Raw genomic sequence first — 22,786 nt, 5'->3', positions numbered from 1 at the left:
ACAGCTGGGGGGATGCTGTGTTTTTAAGTCCTTCTGTACTTACTGAGACTATTTGCATCCCCATGACCATGTCTGGGAGCTCTGACTCCAGTCCAGCACGCTGCTGGTACGCCACAAACATTCTCTGCCAGCATCATGACAACTTGACAAGGCAGTAACATCCAAATGACTCTCATCTGGACAGGCTTTGGTAACACAGCCAGATACAAAACACATGCAAGATGGGAAGGGAAGGCTGAGAAAGAGCCAGACATTCCCCTGGGATCACGGGAAGCACAACACTGCTGGAATAATACCCTCTGTAGTGCTCAGGAGCCTTTCATCAACTTCACTGGGTGCTGGACTCCAGCCAAAGAGCATTTGAGTCCACAAGGGATGAGGATATCACACAGTTCTCGGACATGCCTGGAAAAATCCACCTCTGAGGCACTGGCAGCACAAGTAGAAGAGCAGCCATCATTGCAGGACAATTAAAGTTTTGCATGGGTGGCTGAGTATCAATATGCCAAAGAGGGTGAGAGGGCAAAACAGGATCCTTCAGGACCAGGAGGCTCCCTCTTGAATGAGCCATTCCTGTTGGATTCAGAGATAGCTCTCAACCTCCATGTGTGAGCATGGGACTGAAGCAGTAGCAGATGCTGAAGGGTCAGAGAGCTGCACTGGCAAAAGCTGCAGATGGGATCAAAAAGACATCTTGTAGTTCAACGCTGTGACCCTTCCACAACAGATTTATTTACAGGGGAAAGGGAGCTAGAGGGCTGCAGATTGCTAGCACACAGCTCTGTTACGTCAGAGGGCAGTACGCAACTTTTCTTGAGGTCAGATTTGGGAAAGAAATACATTGACATCAGTGTTAGACCAGAAAGCCTGCAGGGCATTTTGCCCTGAGATAGGCTGAAAAATAAGTGCTGCTAACAATGGCATGGCCTAGATATTCCTGGAAGTGTTGGCTAAAAGATTGTTCACTAAATCATCACTGAATCAGCCAAAGGCAATGCTATTTTAGACCTGGTTTTGGTAAGCAGCGCACAAATTATGAAAAAGCAGATGAGAGAGAGAAAACTTGGCCTTACTTGTAATGAGTGGATTCAGATCAACTTAAATGAGGGATGAACACAGGTCTTGAGTGAAGAATTGAAAACCAGGACTGACCAGCAGACACTGCTGCATCACAGCTGTCAGGGAAATGGAATTCCCTGAAATGAAGCTGACTCCAGTAAAACAAAGAGTTAAAGATCCTTTTAGAAATAAGGGTAAAAGAGGAAAGAAGCAGATCTGCTGAGGAGCTGAAGCTCAGTGTAATTGAGACGCATCCCTGGACAAAATTACAGTATGGTCCCTACCTCTATTCCAAGTTTAACTACATGGTAGTGGAGCAGAGCTCAAGATAAAGACAAAAAAAGAAAGAAAAAAACCAAAAAAACAAAGGTGGCAGCAGTTGGATGGGGGTTGAAGTGTCAGTGGGACTGGGTGGACGACAGTGGGACCAGTGGGGAGGTGGCAAGTCCCAACTCCAAAAGTGTGGGATGTAGGAATATAGAGCAGGGGGCAAAAAGCAAAAGGGAAGAGTGCAGAAATAAAATATTCATAGATAAAACTCAGTGGATGTAATACATTTGCAGGGCAAATGCCACCTTGGATTGAGAAGGACTGGAAAACAGCTGATAGGGTACTTGCAGAGGTGTCTGAGAGGGTGAACAAGGATCACAATGAAACACTTGTTTCATTGGGTTGTCCTCTCTCTAAAGTCCTATTCCCACCTGGTTATCTTACCTTTAAAGGGGATGAACTGTTTTTGGGGTTCTAGGAGAGTGCTCTTGAAAACTCCCAGCACTCACTCCTTTAGCCTGCATGGAAGGGAATCCCTCCCAACTGAGCTTTGAGCCAGCTGCAATTTACTCTTCAAAAATCTAAAACCTTTGTCTTAGCACTAAGCACCAGCACTGCAGCAGAATCCAAAATCCACAATATTGTGATCACTGCAGGCAAGACTATCACTAGCCAAGCTCTTACAAGCCAGGTATGATTGGAGTAGCAAGTCCAGCAGTGCCTCATTCCTGGCTGGCACATCCAACACTTGTGCGAGGAGCAGTCCTCTCCACACATTCCAGGAAACTTACGGATGATCTGTGAGCTGCTGTATCATCCCACCAACAGATATCTGGGTAATTGAAGTCACCCAGAAGAACAAAGTTCTGATGACTCAGAGCTTAAATTACTCAAATATTGCTTTGCTGGCCTTATCATCTTGGTTTGGAGGTCAATGGCACATCCCTACTGTAGTAAGTCCCTTGGAGACAGCCCTTCTGATCTTGACTCAGAGGCATTTGACAGGACTTCCACAATCATCACAGCTGACTTCCATACATTCAAAGTTCTCCTTGACACAGAACAAAGCCACAGTCAGGCATCAAGGAGTTGTCTTTGCCTCTGGCATCAGAGCAGGACACCTGGCTTTAGAGGAAAGCTGTGTTAATTCCTCCCTATCAGCCTGCCCAGAGACTGTTTGCTTTTCTGCCACATGCTGCTTTCCTCTCTGCATCTTGTTATACTTCTGTTGACAGCTTACACGCAGGGCAAGAGGGCAGAGATCATTTTTAAGGCTGGTTGCATGTTGGTACTCATGTTTTAGGGTCTGAACTGAGGATGGTCCCCCACTTGTGCTGAATACATGAGAATAAGCCTCAGGAGAGGTTAACCCCCAGCTGTGCTCTCACACCATAGTGGGCACCCTCAGGACACCAGTGCCAACGGGGGGCACATGTGCATCAAATGCTTGGATCACAGAAAAACACTGGGTTTGTGATATTTGCACCCTGAGGGCAGGGCTGGCTCACTGCCTCACTCAGCTGCTTGATGCCATGCACATAATGGGCACCACAGCCTGTCCAAGGGCCTCTGGGGATGGCTGTGCTGGGAATCCCAGCACATCTCTATGTGTCTGTGTAGGCTTCCCAGATAGTACTGACCTACCACCAGCCCTAGCATACCTTTGGAGGAAATAAGGTTTTTTTGAGACATACTCATTGGGACTGAGATACCAGCATTATGTTCAAGTTGCTTTTCAGTTTCCAAAAAAAAAAAAAAAAAAAGAAAAAAAAGCTGAAGCTGATGGTTGTGGCTAGACCTGTAGTCATTCTCTCCTGAGCTCCTGGAGGAGTCAGTCCTGCTCTGCAAAAAGCACCAAGGCCAACCACCAATAACCCCAAGTGGTCCTGCTGCCTGACACAGAGCCCATTGTAAGAGAAAGTCCCACAACACTTGCTCTAGGGACAGCTGTCTACACTCCACCCAGGAACAGGAACCTACACGCTCCTCTCCACCTGCCTCAGATTAAACTCTTTTGGGGAGGAAAGGACCAATTCACTCCATTGCCTCCTCCACTCCCATCACAAATACCATCCACGCTGGAAGGGAAGGGGTGTCTTTTCCACGAGTGGCCTCACAGAAGCATCAAGACATGGCCCCATAGCACAGCCATCATCCCCAACAAGAGAGGTCTTGGGGAGACAGCAGCAGGAAGGAGTGCTGGACCAGGCACACACAGCAGAGAAATCCAGGGCTGTGGGAGGGAGCAGATTGAAGCTGATTGAAGGAGGCATGAAGGGAGACAAACAAGGGAAGCCTGGCCTCTGGCTCTGCAGGGACTGCCTGACCTCTCCTGCAAGGGGCACGGCAGCTTCGGGCTGACGCCGGCGGCGAGCCTGCAGCCCGAGAGCTGCTGCTGCCGCCAGAGAGGGCAAGCAGCAAAGCCCTAATCTGAAAGGACAGCTGCAGCACAAAGCTCCCATGCTCCTCTGCCAAGCCAAGATGTGGGACCCCTTCCCTCTGCACTGCTCTTCCCCCAACCTTGGTGCATGTCTTGGAAACCACTGCCCATTCATCTCTACTCTGCTCTTGTGAGACCCCACCTGCAGTGGTCCAGAGCAGCATTTGGGGCTACCAAGATAAGGAAAATGTGGACCTGTCAGGGTGAGCCCAGAGGAGGCCACAGAGGTGATCAGAGGGCTGGAGCACCTCTGCTGGGCAGACCTAATCAACATAGAAAACCCTGTGCCACCGTTTGGTCCACAAATTGAGCATTTCTTACAGCACTTCAGCCCTAAAGCATCATTTGTTTCTGCCAAACAACCAAACTCTAGACACACTTGAAATTTAATTCAAAATAGGCTAAATGATCCCAAAAATCTACAGGAGTCTGGCTTTGAGCTTGTGTTAGCACTAGTCATTCAACCCATGAACCTTCCCTTTTCACCCCTCAGGGAAGACAAATCCATGCAAGTCCCATAAACTTCCTGACTTATATGACAATTCTCATGTTGCTTAAGCATAATGGGCCATCAACTTTCCCCTGGGATAAATTTGGCCTGGCAAACTGTCTTTTAGTGCTCTACATCTTGGGGGAGTTGATAGCATTTAGGGTTTATTTTAATGGGAGTCAGTAGCCATGATCAATTGTAAAAGCTCTATTTCCACGGAAATGGGAATTTAATAGATTTTTGAAAATGCTGGTTATTGACCCAATGGGCCTTAATGGCTTAAAAACAATCTGATTGTAGTGTGTATGAGTAAATGCATGTGATTTTCAAATGAATACTGGAATAGGTAGTAAAAACCCATTTAAATGGCAGGAACCTGGTCAATAGGGAGTCTCCATTTGCGTGCTTGGCTTTTCTATTTCTATCCGAGTGAATCACGGCCATCTCTTGCTCGGAGAGGCTCACCATTTCCTCATGGCTGAGATCATCCTGAAGCACATGGCCCATCTGAGCCCCAGGAGGGTCTGGGGATGTCTTTCATTAGACCAGGCAATGATGCAGAGCTCTCAGAACAGCCGGGGCCCCAGATGCTTCCACGGTGGGAGCGGAGCATGCACGGACCATCTCTCACCGATGATGCACCCATTGCTCACAGGACAACTCCTTGGGAGCTCAAAAGACATGTGTGCCTCAGACTCTTGGGTTTAAACTCAACCTACAGGCTCCCAGCTGACAATCCTTCAGGGAAATTCCCAGGCAGACTCTTGGTTTGTCTGGGGTTGACACATATCAAAGACATCAACAGGAGCAAACTCCAAAGGAATGCACTAATTGCTAAGAAGCAATGGACAGACTAAACCCTGATATTTATTCCACTGACTGAAGCCCCCCTGCTCCAACTAGGGCATGTATTAAGGGTTATCATCCCCAAAAGCTCTCCAAGGTCTACCAAGAACAAGGCTGCAGTTATTCCTCATTTTTCCCATCACTGGAGCAGCTCCTTCCTGGCTGCCTTTTTTATGAGGCTGCAGGAACACAGAGGCCCAAGATTTTTACATTTTTGAAACCAAACTGAGGGTTCAGCGACCACAAACAGGAGATCCAAGGACAGGTGTGCAGTACAGCACGGTTGGGTGAGGGTCATGGCAAGATCCCTTAGAATAAAGCAGAAAAAAACCCAAAACCTGAAAATTCCCGAATTTCAAAGGGACATCTGTTCTCCTGATCCCTCTAACCTTCCCCTTCAAAAACCCAGTGAAGCAGCACTTAGAGAGTTCAGAGCCACAGACTGTTGCTTCTTCTGTTGTCCCCATCACTGGAATAAGCAAAGGAGACAAACACCCCAGCTCCTCGCCTGCTTCCACCCCAGTAATGTATCTGCCACTTCCATGTCCAAGTATCATGGGTTGGTTTAGGTTGGAAATGACCTGAAAGACCATCTCGCTCCACCCCTCTGCCATTGGCAAGGACACTTTCTATTAGACCAGGCTGCTCCAAGCCCTGTCCAGCCAGGCCTTAAACATTTCCAGGAATGGGGCAGCCACAGCTTCTCTGAGATATCATCCTTGACAACACGGAAAGAGCTGTAGTTGCAGGGAGTTAGTCAAAAAAACTCAAAAGAATGAGTTAAAGATCCAGTTTGGAACCATGGAGGGGATGAAAAAGAGCTCTGCCTGGGAGAAAGGCAGTGAAGCAGCAGCTCAGGGAAGGAGGGGAGTCCAGCCTTGCCCTCCAAAGCCCAGCTGAGGCAGCATCCCAGCTCCAGCACCCACCAACAGCTTGGGAGAACTTGCTATCCACAGCACAGGGTGAGCACTCACCTTCCTTTGGCAAGGCCAATGCTGGCTGGAGTTACACAGTGTGGGAGAGAGGGCAAGCAAGAAGCAGCAGGGGAAATGGAGAAATATGTTTGCAGCCCTGTGTGGTTTTGGGAGGCAGAACTCAACAGTGGCAAGTTATTCTAGAGCATGTTCCAAGCCAAACAAAGTCAGGGATGATTCCCTTTCTGTCTGGATTGTTTGTTTCTAAGCAAAATGAGAAAAAACACCCCAGGGCCAGGACAAAGTTTTACAGGTCTTTTTTTGCCTAAGGTTGTACAGATCAGCCTTGTCCCACCTAAGCTACAAGAACAGATCTGTGAATCAGTTATCTTACTTTTTGCTTAAAACAAAGTAATGTTCCTGGCTTAGGAAGGCCTTATGGTTTTTGAACACAGGTGACTGAGGTGTATCAGGAGGCAGTTTGGTCACCTCCTGACAGAAGGCATGGCTGGCAAAGAGGGGCCAGACCACAAACTGGTTTCTGCATGGATGCAAAAGGCAGAACCCTGAGCTTGAGGCCATCTCCAGAAACAGCCAAAGCGATAAGGAGAGGGAAAAAAATTAAAAATAAAATAAAAAAAAAAATCAGTCTCTCTTCTTCATCCAGCCTCAAACTGACAAGCAGGGCAGCAGAAAAGGCACCACAAACACTGCAAGGTTGGGGAAGGATTTCTGCTGGTGCCAGACAAGCCTGCAGCCAGCTGCAATGGGCATCCCCATCCACCAGCAGGGCAGCATAGGCAATAAAAGAGTGGCAGAAGATCAGGGTGCCACCCTTCCAGTCCCTGGCCTGTCACTTCAGTTCAGATTCCTGGGCACTGGCAGGATAAGGATGCTGTAGCAGGCAGGCAGTGGATCAATCTGCTGAGCAAGGATGATGCTCCCAGGGCATTAAGCTAACTGCTCAAGAGGAACCACACAGCCCTGTGGTCAATAAGCCCCTCCTTGTGCACTCTTCACCATGATGGCAATGTCCAAGATCCGAAACATTCACCCTAAACTTCTCACTGAAGGGCAAAAACTTATAACCATGATATTGGTAGAGAAAGGGATTGAGACAGAGGAAAACAAATCTGTTCAAGCCAAACACCTCCAGCTTGCTTTTTATATGCATATATTTATATTTTTTTTAGGGTAAAACCAAGTCCCAAGCCTCCAACTTTTTTTAGATCCAGGCAACTGGGTGTCCCAGCCAGAGCACAAAGTGCACAAGCCAGTATTTTAAAAATGCCTTCCTCACAGATATAAAAAGGACATGAGATAATTCGTTGGGGAAATTCTGTAGTGTAACAATCATACGTTAACAGCAAAAAGAAACAAAAAAACCCCAAAAACCAAGGCTGCCTCTCACTCATCCCCAGCACAGCCCTCGAGAGGCAACAGTCACAAACATTCAGCATCCTCATCCATCTTCAAACCTCCAAAGCAAGTCCTGTGCTTCACACCATCTCAGTTGGTTTGGGTGGTGCTGGACTCACTCCCTCTCACCCCACTGCCCTCTGGAAGGGAGCAATTGGATTTCCTAAATAACAGTGGTGGCTGGGCCAAGGCAAACTAAGAGCAGTGTGTTACACTGAGAGCAGTGTGACTCCCCTGGCCGTGGCTGAGGCTGCCAGCCCGAGGCAGATGGAATCCTCCCAGAGCCCCTGTCAGCGCCGGCCGCCGGGTGTCCCTGCCCATGGCTGCCAAGCCCCTGCCACCCCGGCTCCCGGGGTCTCACGGGCCTGGCCAGGGCCTCGCTGGGGTCCCCCACCCACAGGCAAGGGTACAGCAGCATGAGGAGGAGCCCTGGGGAGGCCTAACAAAGAGTGACCCCTCCCAGCCATGGGACACACGCTGTTCCTTCACAATTGCCGTCCCAACACAATCGGCCCCCCTCGAGTGAGCCCCTGAGTCGGCGGGGTTTGCGAGAACAATAGCTCACATCTGGGACAGATGTTTTCCCCAAAAGCACCCGGGCTGCCCACAGCCACGGGGCCAGGGGTGCTGTGCCCTCGCTCACACGCAGATCATGTTCTCCCTCTCCCACAGAGATGTGGTCACCCCCGGGGAACCGAGCAGGTTCCTCCAGGAACTCGCTGCCGGGCAGCTCTGCGCTCACAGGAAGGCTGGGAGTGAGTGAAACTCATCCTCCCACAGAGGCTTGTTGGGAATTAACCCCTGAGCTTTCTACCTTGGCAAGAAAAGAAGTGCATTATTGTGATTTTATGTCCTAATTTAGCACCCAAAAAAAAAAAGCAGGGAAGATTTGTGCACATCAACCAGATGGGACTGGGAAGCCTCCCCTTGCAGCTAAACACCTCTACACCCTTGTGCTGCTCTTCCAGCCCCACAGGGTAACACAACAGAGCTCTGACCCCACCAGAGGGTACCACATAAAGCACTCTGGAAAGTGCTCCCCAGAGCCTGCACAGGCCCTTGGATGGCAGCACCTTAGTACTTAGTTATTTCCCTCTGGAAAGAAGTAATTTCTGCAATCCCACAGTTGGATGGGCTCAGTCATGCCCTGGTGTGCCTCCCTTAGAGGGGGTGTCCATGCTGGAGGCCCCACCAACCCCTCCTCCGCCACAGCAATGCAGTTTCTCACCATCCCAAGTGCTCTCTACTGGCAGCAAAATCCCACTGCTGGGCTCCTGCAACTAAGCAGGGGTAACATCCCAAATACTCTCCAATCAGAGAACATCTATCTCCATACCAGCCAACATTTTGAGAAGGTCAAAAGCCCCAAGAAGGTCTTCACCCCCAAGCCTGGGCTCTGGGTAGGCTGAGGCACCTTTACGTGGGTGTAGCCTCCAAATCCCATCACAAGCAAGTGACTTGGGAGATATCCTGCCCACCTGATATAATGGGCTCTACCAAAAACATTCCCTCTATTTTTGCTAGGTTTTAAAACTGTTAATTCATAGGAAAGCTGAGAGAGAACAAGGAAAGGAGAAGTTTTCCAATAACCTCAAATCCAAGCAGTCACAAAACTTTAAAGCATCCACCAACAAACCATCAGGCTGCAGAAAAAAAATCCCGTTTACTACTGCACCCCCACAGTCCCAGCAAGTGTACTAGAGACTAGAAGCAGCAAGCTCAGAAGCCAGTGAACCCACCAGTGCCACTTTTGGTGCTTCCAAAGCACTCCCCTCCTCATCACTTTAAAGCCTCAAGCCCAGCAGTTGAGGATTTTTGGATACGGCAGGACAATATTTGGGCACATGCCAGTAGGACTCCAAGAGGTGCCACAGGGAGCTCAAAAGCAGCCAGAGCTCAGGTTCTGAGCAGAGAACCTCCTTGCCATGCATTCCTCATGGGACCAACACAGCCTCTGCCACTCCACAGGCAGTGAAAATCACTGAAAACACACGCTGCCATCCACCCTGCAAACAATCAACCACCACAAGCAGCAGACACCACCTCCAGTTGAGTGGAAATCCAGAGCACCAGGAATATTTCTCTGTCTGCTCTGGGGTGCACTGATTTTGACCCTCATTCATGGAGAAAGTTTCCCAGACTTCAAGATAAACTGGAATCCACAAAAGTGTGCAATAGATTATAGAGAGCAGTGTAGGTGCATCACTTGGTGAGAAATTTAGGTTTTGGGATTTTTAGTATGTTGTGGATGGAAGCAAGATGAAGGGCACAGGATGTCTGTCATCCTGGGTTTCTTCTTCATGGGTTTGGGTGGCATTTTGTAATTGGGCAGAAAAGTCCCCATTGCAGGCTCTGTGGGATCAGTTATTGGGTAAAAAGGGAAAATAATCCAGGTGTCAGTTCTTAATTGGATAGTTTAGTCTTAAAAGACCTTGTAACAAGAGATTGTTGGCCATTTTGTGCCTTCTAATGAAAAGCTGCCCAACTCAGAGTAGTGAGACTGTTTTACTGATAAGAAATAATAAACACCTGAATCTGAGCATGGACTATTGTCTCAAGTGCCTTCAATCCAGACGCAGGAAAACCAAGGACAGGTACTGCCACACAGTTGAATCTGTTCTCTGCAACAGCATCAGTGGCCTGAGGTTGTATGCAAAGCTTTTGCAATAACTTTGCCTGTTCCTGCCCTCTTTCACAGTAAGAAAGACCTACTAGGGTTTCCTGTAGCAGGGGAAGAAGAAGGGGAAGGGAGCAGCTAATTGGAATGCTGTTTTACCATCTGGGATTGGGATTAAGGCCTAGGCAGGTCAGCTCTGGCCCCAAGATACCCCACTGCCTCACCTGCTCTCAATTTGACAGCCTTCATGCTCTCAGGTCCAATGACATTCAGCTGAACATCTCCTGACAAGGCTCAGGTGCCTGGGGATACCTCGGAGTGATTCCTTCTTTCTTGTGGTTGTCCACCAGAGACTTTTAGGGAGGTTAATCTGGATCAGCTTTTGAAGGCAAGGCTTAAACTGCAGGAGGCTCCCAAGCAGCCTTAACCCAATTAAGCACCAGTCCCTCAGGAGGGAGGCCAGCTAAGCCTGCGTTAAAGCCCATCAAGTGTCCAGTTAATCAGGTGCATTTTAACATCACAGCTTTGGTCATCCCAGCAGAGGCCACCAAGCCTGGAGACACCTCATCATTTTTCACCTCCTTTTGTCACTTAGGTTATTTCTGCCATTACTTTGGGCAGCAAGATGAAAGGCCCAGCAGCTCTGCCCTTACCCACTTTGCTCTCCAGACTCCCCTCGGTTTTTCTTTTCACATTAACTGTGTCACACACCAGATTCTCATTGACTAAGTGCCCGAGGGGGACCCTAGCTGAGTGTTAATTGCTGCTAATGAGCTGTTGCTGCTTTCCTTCCAAGAGCACCAATTACAGCAGCACTCAAGCTCTGCAAGAGGATGGGAGCCTGCTGAAAATTAAGGCAAATTTTACTCCAGACCCTGACATTGGACTGCCAGCAACTCCTGGAAAACGCTTGAAGTCATGTGAAGGGTGAAGGATGATAGTCAGTAACTCTCCTGATGTTGCCTGTCCCCATGTTCCTCATAAGGTGGACCAGGGGTGAATGGGAAGTGTGTGACTTGCTTCCCATGTCTCCTGTTGGGCGGCCTTGCAGGGATGTCTACACACAGATCTCCACCTGAGTTCTTGCTTGTCTCCCTCCAGCCACAAATGCACGGTCCCACTGGTGGGTTTCCCCTGTGGGTGGTGGTCCAGCTGTCTCATAGCTCAGCAGGACTTGTCTGGTTCCATGTGCTGCCAGAGCAGGTGCAGGAGGGACCCAGCAGTGTATTCCAGTGCCCACTGATATCATTTCAGCATCAGCCCTTATCTCAGCTTCTGCCTCAGCCACAATGGGCTCCATTCCTCCCAGAGCTGTCACAGAACCCTGGCATGGTGTGGGTTGGAAAGGACCTCAAAAATCAACTCATTCCAACCCTTCCACCAAGATCAACTCATTCCTGCCCTTCCAAAGGCAGAGACACTTTCCAGTATCCCAGGTCCATCCAACCTGGCCTGAACACTGCCCACAGCTTCTCTGGGCAACCTGTGCCAAGGCCTCACCACCTTCCCAGGGAAAAATTTCCTCCTGATATCTAATCCAAACCTGACTCCTTCAGCTTAAACCCATTCCCACTTGTCCTGTCACTACATACCCTTGTAAAAAAAAAAATAATTAATCTTTCTTTCCAAATCTGATTTCCCTCCCCTGAGTGAGGGTATAAGCTGGCACCAGCTGTAGCCCTGGAATTATAATGAGATGTTCACCAGCTAAGAAGCACTGAAGCCACCACTGTTCCTCAGCTTTTTCCTCTAATTTACCTCGCTCTAAGCTGCAGCCCAAGAGGGAATTTTAAATCAGAAATGTGTTAAAACGGAAAAAGCTTCTGTTTGAGTGCTTACAATTGTGAAGGACAAGACAGCGTTGAGACCCTTCACCAAAATATATTGAATCTGTCTACAGTGCTGGTAAGAAATTGCCCAGCCTCTCACTCTGACTTTCTCAATTCAATTATTTTTGCCTGTAGTAAGAAATGTTCACATCCAAATCACTCTTTGAGAAAGCCTTGAAATGAAGTAGAGATGATTTAACCCATGAAAAAAGATCCTAAGATGTTTGGTCTTGCCATCTTGATCTGCAAGGAGATGCAGAGATCACCTGCAGTGGGGGTCCCCTCTCCCCTGACTGTCCCAAAGCCACAGCTCCTTCCTGGGCTCTGGCACAGGTATGAGGAAGCAGAGAGGTCTGAGTGAGCAGCAGCCAGCTTGCTCTCCTGCAGTTACACACCCAAAGCTGCTGTTTGCATCAAAGCACCTGGCTCCTATTGTGCTGCCTTTCTGCAGTTTGTTACATTTTATTCCATGTTATTTCTTCTGTTTTGGCTTCCACCCTAAAAATCCTTCTGTAAGTTCTCCCTCCAGCTGCCCTGCTCATTTAAGTACAATACCTTACAGTAAACACAGCAGCACTCAACTCTGCCTGAACAAAGCCCCCCTGCTTCTGTGTCTTGGGGTTCACCCATCAATTTTGGGGGAACCACACAAGCCTGGCCATGCTCTTTGGCAAGCACAAGTTCACCTTGGTTTTTCCCAAACACACACTACCATTTTCCCAGTGGTTTTCCCACAAACAGATTTATTCTTCCCCAGAAACCATCCTCAGTAGGGATGGGCACAGGGAGGGTGGGTGTACACCAGCATCACCAGACTGGATGGGGATTTGAGCAATCTGGTCTAGTGAAAGGTGTCCCTGACCATCACAGGAGGGGTGGAACTGGATGCACTTGAAAGTCCTTCCCACACAAACCATTCAATGACTCCTTTTTCCTGTGATCTCTGAAGGAGCCAGCCAAAAGCAGCTCAGAAGACCTCAGTGGCAGCAGGATTCAACCCATGCCCCCTCATTTCCCAAATGCCAGGCACACTGGATTTCATTTTTCTGAGTTTAGCCTACAATCAATCATTCTTGTTCTCTGCACAGACCAATGAGATCTGCGGAAAGAAAATTGCAAAAGATTTGTTATTTCCCTAGTGTTCCCATTTTCCCATTCCTTTCCCACAGAAGCAAGGGGGTTTTTTTTTGTTCTGTTTTGTTTTGTTTCCCAACTTTCAGGGGAAAATCCTGACAAATGGAAGCCCTGATTCATACCAGCAAAAATTTGGCCTTTTTCAATTTAAGGTGGAGCCCTTCTTGTCTGAGGACGAAAACATTTCTCTAACTGCACACAGAGGCAAGGACAGAGCCTTTGCCCTGCCAAAACCAAGGCCAAGTGGTGCTGGGTGCTGATGGCCACCACAAGTGGAGGGAGAGTTGTTGTGGAGGCTTTTCGTCTGCTCCATGATCAGGAAAGCACTTCCATGCTGGCTCACAGCATGGGAAACAAGGGGACAGGTGGTCACAGGGTGGCAATGGTGGCTGGCACCAAAGAGACTTCCAGAGGTGGGGAAACATCTGGGGAGGGTTGCTTGGGCAGGGACACTGTGTGATGCCTCTCTGTGTCACTGGAAGAAAGGTTCCCCATCCTCCTCCTGGGTGTTCTCAGGCAACTTAAGGATGGGTAAGAAGGACTCAGGAAGGGAGGAGGGAAAGTGCTGCTCCTCTCTATCACCACTGCCCAAACAGAGATGCCTGCTTCCCTCATCCCTCTGTGCCCTGCCTGCAAAGGATCAGAGAGGAGAAGCAGACTTGGGAAAAGGATTCATGGCTCACAGCCTATCTGCTCCCACAGCCTAAGGAAAGAAAAGTGAAGGAGAAAGAAGATCAAAGGGCAGATGTGTGCCTAAAACCCTCGCTTGTAACTTTTCTTGGCAGATGCTGCCATCTGTGCTGCACCGTTCCTGCTCCAGTGGGCACCTCTGCCTGTCACCAGGAGCCAATAGCAAGGAATGAGTTTTCTCTGACACTGAGACAGAAACAGCTTTAAATGAAACAAAAAAAAAAAAAAAAAGGAAAAGCCATGACTGTTTTCTCCTCTTCCCCATCTCCATACAGAAAGTACATTCAGCAGAGCCCTGAGGGCTGGAAGCCATCAACAGGGCTGTCGGCACTTCATGGCTCCAGCAAGGAGAACAGGTAGGTGCAAGTCACTGACTGCACCCAGGACACTGTTCCCAACAACCCAGGGTCCCCATCATGTGATCTTCCTCTCCATCTCCCCCCTTGCTGCTGACTCCAAAGACCCCTGGGAGAGCAAGGGTCCCCTAACACAGCATGTTGATGCTCCATGGGTTTTAGTCCATGTGGATTTTCAAGGCGTTTTGCACCTGCACCACACAGTAAAGGCACACATCCTGCTCCAACCAAGGGAATCTCCTTGTGGGCATCACTCCCCGGGGCAAGATTCAGGAGGGCTTATCACACCCACCCACACCTTTCCAAATCCTGCACCTCACATCTAGCACTGCCACTCCAACAATCAAAAAAAAAAAGGCATTTTGAACACAAAATAAGAAATCAGACTTTAGACACATCCAAGGAAGGCGGGAAAGAGCAGCAATCCCTCAACTACATGCCTTGCAGGGGATCAGGGTAAGCAATATCCTTTGCAGGGGCTGCTCTGCCCACATTCCCACTGGCATGTAACCAGAGGCTGGCAGCTCTGCACTGGGAATCCCCTCGGGCAGGGGGGCAGGAGTGTCCCTGGGGGGAAAAAACACTCACAGAAGGGCGCCATGTCACACCGTAGGATTTACTCCTTTCGATGGCAAACACCCCCATCCATGGGAAAATGCCCCTCTGCCTTCCCAAAGCCGCCGGTCAGCAGCAACCCCCAGGCACAGAGCAGTGCTGGGGAGAGGGCGCATCCCCTCCCTCCACGTACCACCCCCACAACCCCGCGCCTACCGCTGCGGCGAGTCCGGGTCGAAGCAGGTCCTGGCCACGTCGGTGGCCCGCGGGTCGCAGCAGTCGCCGTCATCGAAGTCGTCCAGCATGTTGTTGCACTCCATGTGGCAGACGCCGTCGCGGCGCTTCCAGGAGAAGCAGCGGCCGGGCCTCCGGCAGTCGCCGCCGTCGTAGCCCGTGAGGGGGTGCTCGCACTCGGGGTCGCAGCGCTCGTTGCCCACCTTGCTGGGCTCGCAGCCCAGCAGCACGGCACGGCGGCGCAGGGAGGAGTTGTTCACCTCCAGCAGGCTGAGCTGCCAGGAGATGTTGTAGGGCCGGAAAGCTTCGCTCAGAGCGCGGTGCTGCCGCCAGATCTGCTCCCAGCTGACCGTGGGCCGCCCGCCGTCGTCCTCGGCCAGGTTCACCACGCGGTACCGCGCCACCTTCCAGCTGCGCAGCGGCCAGTGCTGGTTGTAGTGGGACACCAGCTCCACGTTATCGCAGGCGGTCTGCCCGCAGGCCGGGGGGCCCAGCGGCCGCAGGACGGGGGCTGGTGGGGCCAGCAGCACCCACTGCTGGGGAAAGGCACCCTCCCGAAAAGGCGTCCAGCATTCCTCCGGGGTGGCAAAGCCAGCGGCCAGAGCCAGCCCCGCCGTCTGCCCAGGCACCTCCTCTAGGAAGGAACGCTGGAGGTGGGATTGGGCCAGGGCACCACGCCACAGGGCCAGCCCGGCCAGGTGTCCGCGGAAAGTGTGGCTGGTGCCCCAGGCGTCCCCGCCGAGCAGCAGCGTGTGGCAGGAGGACATGAAGGCGCTGTGCAGCGGGCCCTGCTGCCCGCCGGAGCGGCCCACCCGCACCCCATCCACGTACAGGGCCATCCGCCGCCCATCGTAGCTGGCGGCCAGGTGTGTCCATGCCTCGGGGCGGTAGCGGTGGTGCGAGGTCACCTCGGTGGCTCTGGCGGCCCGGTCCGTGCGGAGAGAGAAGAAGAAGCGGGCGTCCTTCTTGCCGCCGAGCTGCAGGGCGCGGATACCCAGCGCCCAGCCCTTGTCGCTGGCTGAGTGCGAGCAGTTGTTGAAGACACCTGCAGCAGGTCGGGGACAGGGATGGAGAGAGAGAGGAGAGCTGGTAAGGACCAGAGAGCATCACCACTCCGCCCTGGAGCCCTCGGCAGCAGGTAAATGAAGGTGGGCAGCGGCTGGGCAGTGGGTGCTCCGCCAGGGGTGACACCCCAGCCCCCATTCCAAATCATTTGGATGAGGAGGTGAAGCAGGCAGGGAGAATGGCAGATCCAGAGAGGCAGGATGGAGAGGGGAGGAAGAGCGTGGATGGGAGGAGAGGCTGAAGAGCGAGGTGTTTCCGAGTTGCTCTCTGTAGGAGTGCTCCGGCGGGATGGGATTAAAGGCTAAGCTTTTTATCTGTGAGCCAAAGCTTTTAAGAATTAGAGCACAGCAACCCAAAGCAATACAGGCTCCTCCAGGGACTGCTTCCCCAACAGCTTCCAGACAGATTTACAGCTCTGGTTTATGCTCCAGTTTCCCTCCCAGTCATGCATCCAGTGCTGGCGGGAGAGAGTTGGAGAGGGCTGTGCTGCCTCCAGCCTGGCCAGTGCACTCCTCAGCCCCTCAGGTCACCTGAACACAAATCCACTCCCAGGAATAGCCTCTCCCTCTGTGCCCAAGCATACTGCAAACCTGTTTTAGGCTGGGCAAGACCTGGAGCTGTGCTGACTTTCCCCCAGACTGCTGAGTGCCCATGGCAAAGAACCAGAGGCTTGCAGGCACAGAATGCCATTGGGAATCAGTGGCCGTAAGACATTTAAACAGTGGCAAGGATAAAGGGACCTGCTGCTTGAAATAAATGCCTCTGAGCTCCTAAACCACCACAGCCAGAATGTTCATGCAAGTCATTGGCTGAGGTGAATGAGCTTGAAGTCACTCTTTGAGAAGTGGTGTCTTCTGGGGCATCCTGCTCTCCTATTCATCACCCCAACAAACAGCGTCCCAACGTTGACAAAACCTGCTGCCATGCCCAGAGACACTTTTTATGTTCCTGCTGCAGTATTTCATATCCTCCATCTTGCTTTTCCTGCCCCTCACTGTGCCATTCCCATCACATACACTGCCTGCCCATCCTCATGGCATCAGGACCTTGTGGTCCAAAACAAGCACTCCTGCCTGTGCCTGGGGATGCCCCACCTGCTGCCAGAATTGTGAAGAGGCCAGTAGAGAGAAGCAGAGGTGTAGAACAGAGGGAGCTCCAGGAGGAGCAGGATCTCCTGGCTCTCACCCAGGGGATATGTCTGGAGCCAGGTTACCATGACCCCACATTTCCCCCTTACGAACACGGCTGGCAAAGGCCACGCCAAGCCCTGCTGCACCCCAGGAAGCAGCATCCCTCCCTCCCTCCCTCCATCACTTTCACCAAGGGCGAGCTGGGTGGTGGCCTCTAAACCATCCCAGGGCCGTCACCACCCTGGGCATGGATCCCTGTCCCTGCTCACTACAAAGGCAGCCACGCACAAAGCCTCCGTGGGCGGATGGGCTTGGGCCAACTCCTCTTTTCTGGTGGATTGTGAAAGGGAAGCACAAAGACCAGGGGAACATGAGACCAGGAGAAGCCAAAAAGCAGGAGGCCAGCAAAGGAGCCTTGCAGAAGTGAGAAGGCAAAGCTGGAGAGTACTTTTGGGCTGAAACGTGCTGAGACCTGCGCACTCAAAAGCCATCTTTTGGTCCTCGTGGGGTTGAGGGAACAGGGCTTGGTACCTTCTCTCTTGGGAAAAATCACACAGTTCACCTTGAAATGATTTCAGAGTGCCCCAAATTTGATTAAACCCCAAGACAAAAGTGGGAAAAACAGCATCAGGGGTGGAAGAGCCCCTGGGGTGAGTGTAAGCTATCATCCTCACAACCCATGGCTGGCAGTGCCTGATGAGTTCAACACTGGGCAAAACAAACTTAAGTGAGCCCAGGTTCATCAAGGTCAAGGGGAATTGCCTCTGGGGGGTGAAACAAGAGCTGTTGGTAACAGTGCAAAAAACATTTGAAGACGGTACCTGCCAGGGAAGGTCGTGGAGAAAAAGCCCACAAAGAGATCAAGTGGCCACACTTGTAAGGGCCACACTGCAAGCAGCCTCTCCCACTGGGGCCAGGGGTTTTCAGCACAGGAAGAGCTTTCAGTCATGCTTTGAGACCCAGATTCTGGGGGAAATGAGCTGCTAAAGCTCCAGAGGGTCTGACAAAGGCCAGGAGCCTCTAATCACGGTCACCCCTCAGGGTATACAGTGGGAACCAGCTCAGGGACCCAAACAGGACATCTGGATTTAAACACAGATGTTTTGGATGGTCTCTGGTGAAGGATCTGACCCAACAAAATCACCTGCAATCTAAGTAAAAACAAACCTCAGCCTGGCACAAAGGGAAAGTCCTTGGGGTTCACCAGAAGCAGAGCAGGCATAGATGGAAGGGAGACAAAAAAGATGGAAAAGGAAACAGCATCACATGAAAGGACTCTTATCTGCTGCCCAAAATGAGTAGGACAAGGAAGAAGGACCAGTTTCCCTCGCTAACAGGGGCTGTGTCAGGTTATACCCCAGCAGAAATCCCCCCATGAAGGAGTGACTAAGAAGGATGAACAACCCCACCCAGTGTTATCTTATTGCAGGGGTTCCATACTGCTGTCACCTTATCACAAGAGTTCCAGACCTCCTTGGTGTTTCTCATGGGCAGCTCCTCACAGCACTGACTCTTTCTTCTTCACAAAGCAACCAACTGACTCCAGTTCCCCTCTCAACCACCCACCCCACTCTTTTATAGCACTCTTCTTCTCATTGGGTACAGCTGTGGCCTGTTAAAGTCAGGCCTGTTCCTAATCTTTGATAATTGGCCCAGCTGAAACTCCTTAGGGGTAAGATTACTTCCTACACTATCTTTATTTTTCTTATATTCTATCCCACTACAGTTCAGGGTGGCCCTGTGACAAAATGTGGCATCTAGGGGAAAAAACCAGCGACTCCTGAGCCTTCAAGCCAAGCAGCAGCCACACCAGCTGACAGGACAGCCTGCTTTCCATGATCAAAGCTGCTTAGCCTGCCCTTGCTTTTCAGGCACTGATGCTGGGAGAGCTCAGCTCTGCCCTGCTTTCCTCCTGCCTTCCCTCACACATGGACACTTGGAGCCTCTCCAGCTCCTCCACACCTCTGGATGACCCCATGCTCAGTGGCCTCACTTTCAGCAGAGCAGGAGCAGCAGATCAGAAGCAGAATCAGCACCTGCTGAGGGCTGGCAGCTGCTTCTGTCACCTGCTCACACAAAATGCCAGCAGCACTGGGCTGGCCCCCTTTGGCCACCCACTTCCAGGCCCCTTGGTCCCCAGTGCAGGGAGCCAGTGGGGAGTGAGCAGTGACTCAGACAGCCAGAGGTGCCTGGGGCTGACTCAAGCCCTGGAGCAGGGAAGCTGGGGGACATTACTGGAGTGACTGCCAGCGCTCACGGGTGGTGCTTTCAGCACTGACGACTGTCCCACCCTCCAGAAGGAAATTAAAAAAGAAAGAATAAAAAATAGTAATAAAAACCCTCTGCTGGTTAGCTGGGAAATTCAAACCCCAGCACCTGCAGGCCAGACCTCCAGATGTAAACAGCTGTGCTGCTGCTGTGATGACTGGGAACTGTGCTCCATGCAGCCCGAGGTGCTGCCTGGCAGCAGGGGGACATCCCGGATGCCAAAGGGAAGGCAGACAGAGGGGTGGATGCTAGGGAGTTTGGTAGTTTCCTTGTACAGGGCTGTTTTTCCCCTCTGCCAGACTCCAGCTCATCCCTCCTACCTCATGCACAGCACAGGTGTGGTTATTGCCCTATAATTGAGGAGATAAATCCATGAAAGGGACCAGGCAAAGCAGAGGGAAGTTCAGTGAGATGATCACAAGCCAAGGCAGAGTTAGGACAGAGAGAGGGATTCCCCAGTCAGCTTGGCTGGGGCAGCACAGGAGCCTGCACTGTGGGGACCCCAGACATTGTGGCACTGCCATCTGTTCCCAGCCCTTCCTAGCATCCCTGCACTGCCCTGCGAGCTTGTACCCAGGCACAAACACCCATCCTGGCACAGCTGAATGAAGCACCACTGCAGGAGGTGGCATCTTCCCCACTCTCTGCCTGTGGGCCAGTCCTCACTGTCTCTTCAGCTTCTCCATCACAGGATCATTGAGGTTGGGAAAAAACCTTTAAGGTCAACTCCAACAGTTAACCCAGCACTGCCAAGCCCAAACAAACCATGTCCCTAAGCACCACATCTATACATTTGTTAACAATTCCAGGCACAGTGATTCCACCACTTCCCTGGGCAGCCTGTTCCAGTGTGTGACAACTCTTTCAGAGAAGAAATTTTTCTTAGTATTCAGTATAAAAGTCTCTTGGCAGCATTCAAGGTAATTTCCTCTTGTCCCATCGCTTGTTACTCAGGAGAAGAGACAGACAACCACTATACCCTCCTTCCAGGTAGTTGTGGGGAGCAGCACTATGCCCCCTGAGCCTCCTTTTCTCCAGGCTGAGCCCCCCCAGCTCCTTCAGATGCTCCTCATGGGACTCGCTCATCCCTTGGCGGTTTCTCAGCAAGCTCTGGAGGGGTCAGTTATGGGTAGAACAAGCCCCTGGAGCTGCTCCCTGCCCCACGGCGGTTCCGCAGGGCGCTCGGGGCCGCAGCCCGGGCGGGGATGGGGCGGTGAGCGCGGCTTGGCTGCCACCGTGCGGCCACCGCCCCGGGGAGCCCCGGAGCGCTCCGTGTGCCCGAGCCCCGAGCAGCGGGGACCGACTGCCTGGTGCGCTGCGGGCAAGGGAGGAGAATCAGGGGGAGCGTGTGACCCACCGGGACATTCCAGCTCCCGGCGAGGGGAGACGGAAAAACCAGATGGAGTCGGGGCGGGATGGGGGGGATGGGGGAAGGGGGGCGGGCTGGGAGGACGGGGCGGGTGGGAACAGAGGGGAGGGGATGGTTTAGGGTTTGGTCTCAAGGGAAGGAGGAATATTCCACGCCCGCGGTGCTGACAACACGGGCGCGGGGTGTCACCTGCCAGAGCGGGGCAGCCGGGGAGTGCCCCGTGCGGATGTTTGCGGAGGGTCGGGGGGTGCCGGGTGCCCATCCCTCCCTGCCGGGCTTTACCTGCGATGATGGCCGGGTTGTTCTGTCCGCCCTCCGCCTTCACCCACAGCTCCAGGGTGAACTCCTCCCGCGGGACTGCGGGCAGCGCCTCCGCCCGCGCCGCCAGCTGCTCTCGGCCGCCCGAGAAGTACAGGGCGGGCAGCGGCCGCTCCCGGGGAGGGTCCGGCACCTGCGGCTCCCGGCCCCGCCGCCTCTCCCCCCGGCTCCGGCCCCGGCCCTCCGGCTCTTCTCCTCCTCCTGCCCTGGCTCCCCGCGGTCTCCGGCCCCGCGGGGATGCGGCTCCGGGCGCGCCGTGCGCGGCGGGCCCGTGCGGGTACAGCCCGTGCGGGTGATGCGGGGGCGCGGCGCGGCGGCTCGGAGCCTCCATCCCGCAGCCCGGCACGGCCGGGGGCTCCCCGCGGGCCAGGCTGAGCGCCGCCAGCAGCAGCGCGGCCAGGGGGGCTCCGCCGCGCAGCATCCTCCTTGGGAACGAAGTTTGGGGGCTGGGAGGTGCGGGGCGAGTGGCCGCGGGGAATTTGGGGTGTTCAGGGGGGCGGCGGGCGGCAGCGCCGGGGCACAGTCCCCCGCCCCCCGCCGCAGCCGCTGCCCCCAACTTTTCCCCGGCACCGCTCTCCTCCCTTCTGCTCCTGCGAGAGGAGGAGGAGGAAGAGGAGGAGGAGAAGGAAGGCGAGAGCACGGCGGCGGGGACCCCCTCTCTGCCCGCAGCCGGGGCTCCCGGGGCACGGCGGACCCGGCGCGGCTCCCGGCGCTGCCCGGCGCTGCCTGCGGGAGCGGGGGATGCGTTAGTCGCCCTTATCTAGAAAGCCCCGAGGCGCTCCGCTCCCCACCCCCACCTCGAGGAGGGGGTGTGGAGGGGGGGCTGCCCTTATTTAAAGATGATTATGTCCAATCTAATAAACCCCGAGCGGAGCATCGCCCTCCCTTCCCTCCGCCCTCCCGGGCGCTGCCCAGGATGCTGGCGGGGAGGGGATGCGGAGGAGACACAACCCTCCGGGCACTGGGTCCCCTCCGCACCCCCTTCCCGCCCTCGGGGCTTTGGGACGGCACCTGCCCAGTCCCTGCCCGTGTTGTCTCCTGTTCTAGCTCCCACCTCGCCTCCATCCTCCGTCTCCGTCACCTAGAGGGGAGGAAAAGAAGCTGGAAGGAGGGGACAGCCTCCCTCAGCCCTGCCCCAGGCAAGGGGAGAGGTTTTCTTGGACTCGGGGTCTCTCCTCGGCAAGAGATTTTTCTGCTTTTTCTTGCTTTTATTATTTTTTCCCTTTCCCAAACAATGACACGTGCAGAAAGGTGGGGTGGAGGTGCCTTGTCTGAGCAAACCACATCCAAAAGCCAAAAAAAAAAACCCCTATGAATGCACCAAGGAAGTGGGCAGCAGTGTGAGAAGCATCTCACCCACCCTCTGCCAGAGGGTACAGCACCAGCGCTGCTAGGGAGAGTTTCTCAAAGCATGCAGGTGAGAAAACAAACCCCCAAAGTTTCCTCTTGCTTCCCAAGACTCCCTCACACCAGCACATGGCATAGGAGACTAGCAAAACTTCAGCAAGGAGATTCAGTGAGATGAGAAGCTTTCTCGTGCTTCCTTTTCGTTATTATTATTTTATATATAATTTTTTTTCACTCCCAAGCACTATCTGTGGCGGTCAGTGTGAAGCAGGGTTGCCAGCGAAAGCTGGGAGGCCCATTCCAGGGTACAGGCTTTCAAACCAGCAAGGCAGGAGGGAAGGGATTTAAGAATAAATGGCAGGAGCTGGCTGTGTGGGGCTGGGGCTGGGCGGGCTTTTTGTCTCCTCAAGGTGGGAGGGTGATGGGAATAAGGGTG

The 22,786-nt window shown here is 52.8% G+C and overlaps 1 protein-coding gene across 1 annotated transcript in view; it reads right to left on the bottom strand.

Moving 5' to 3' along the window:
• PAPPA2 (pappalysin 2) overlaps window positions 1-21,424 on the bottom strand; it is an 87,816-nt gene extending 66,392 nt beyond the window's left edge. The window contains 2 exon segments of the mRNA XM_030952967.1: window positions 14,836-15,898; window positions 20,968-21,424. Coding sequence (XP_030808827.1) covers window positions 14,836-15,898; window positions 20,968-21,424 — 1,520 coding nt within the window.
• Between the last annotated feature and the right edge of the window lie 1,362 nt (window positions 21,425-22,786).

This window comes from Camarhynchus parvulus, chromosome 8 (genome assembly GCF_901933205.1).
Source record: "Camarhynchus parvulus chromosome 8, STF_HiC, whole genome shotgun sequence".
In the NCBI taxonomy this organism is placed as follows: Eukaryota; Metazoa; Chordata; class Aves; order Passeriformes; family Thraupidae; genus Camarhynchus; species Camarhynchus parvulus.
This window is presented reverse-complemented; position numbering and strand designations above follow the sequence as displayed.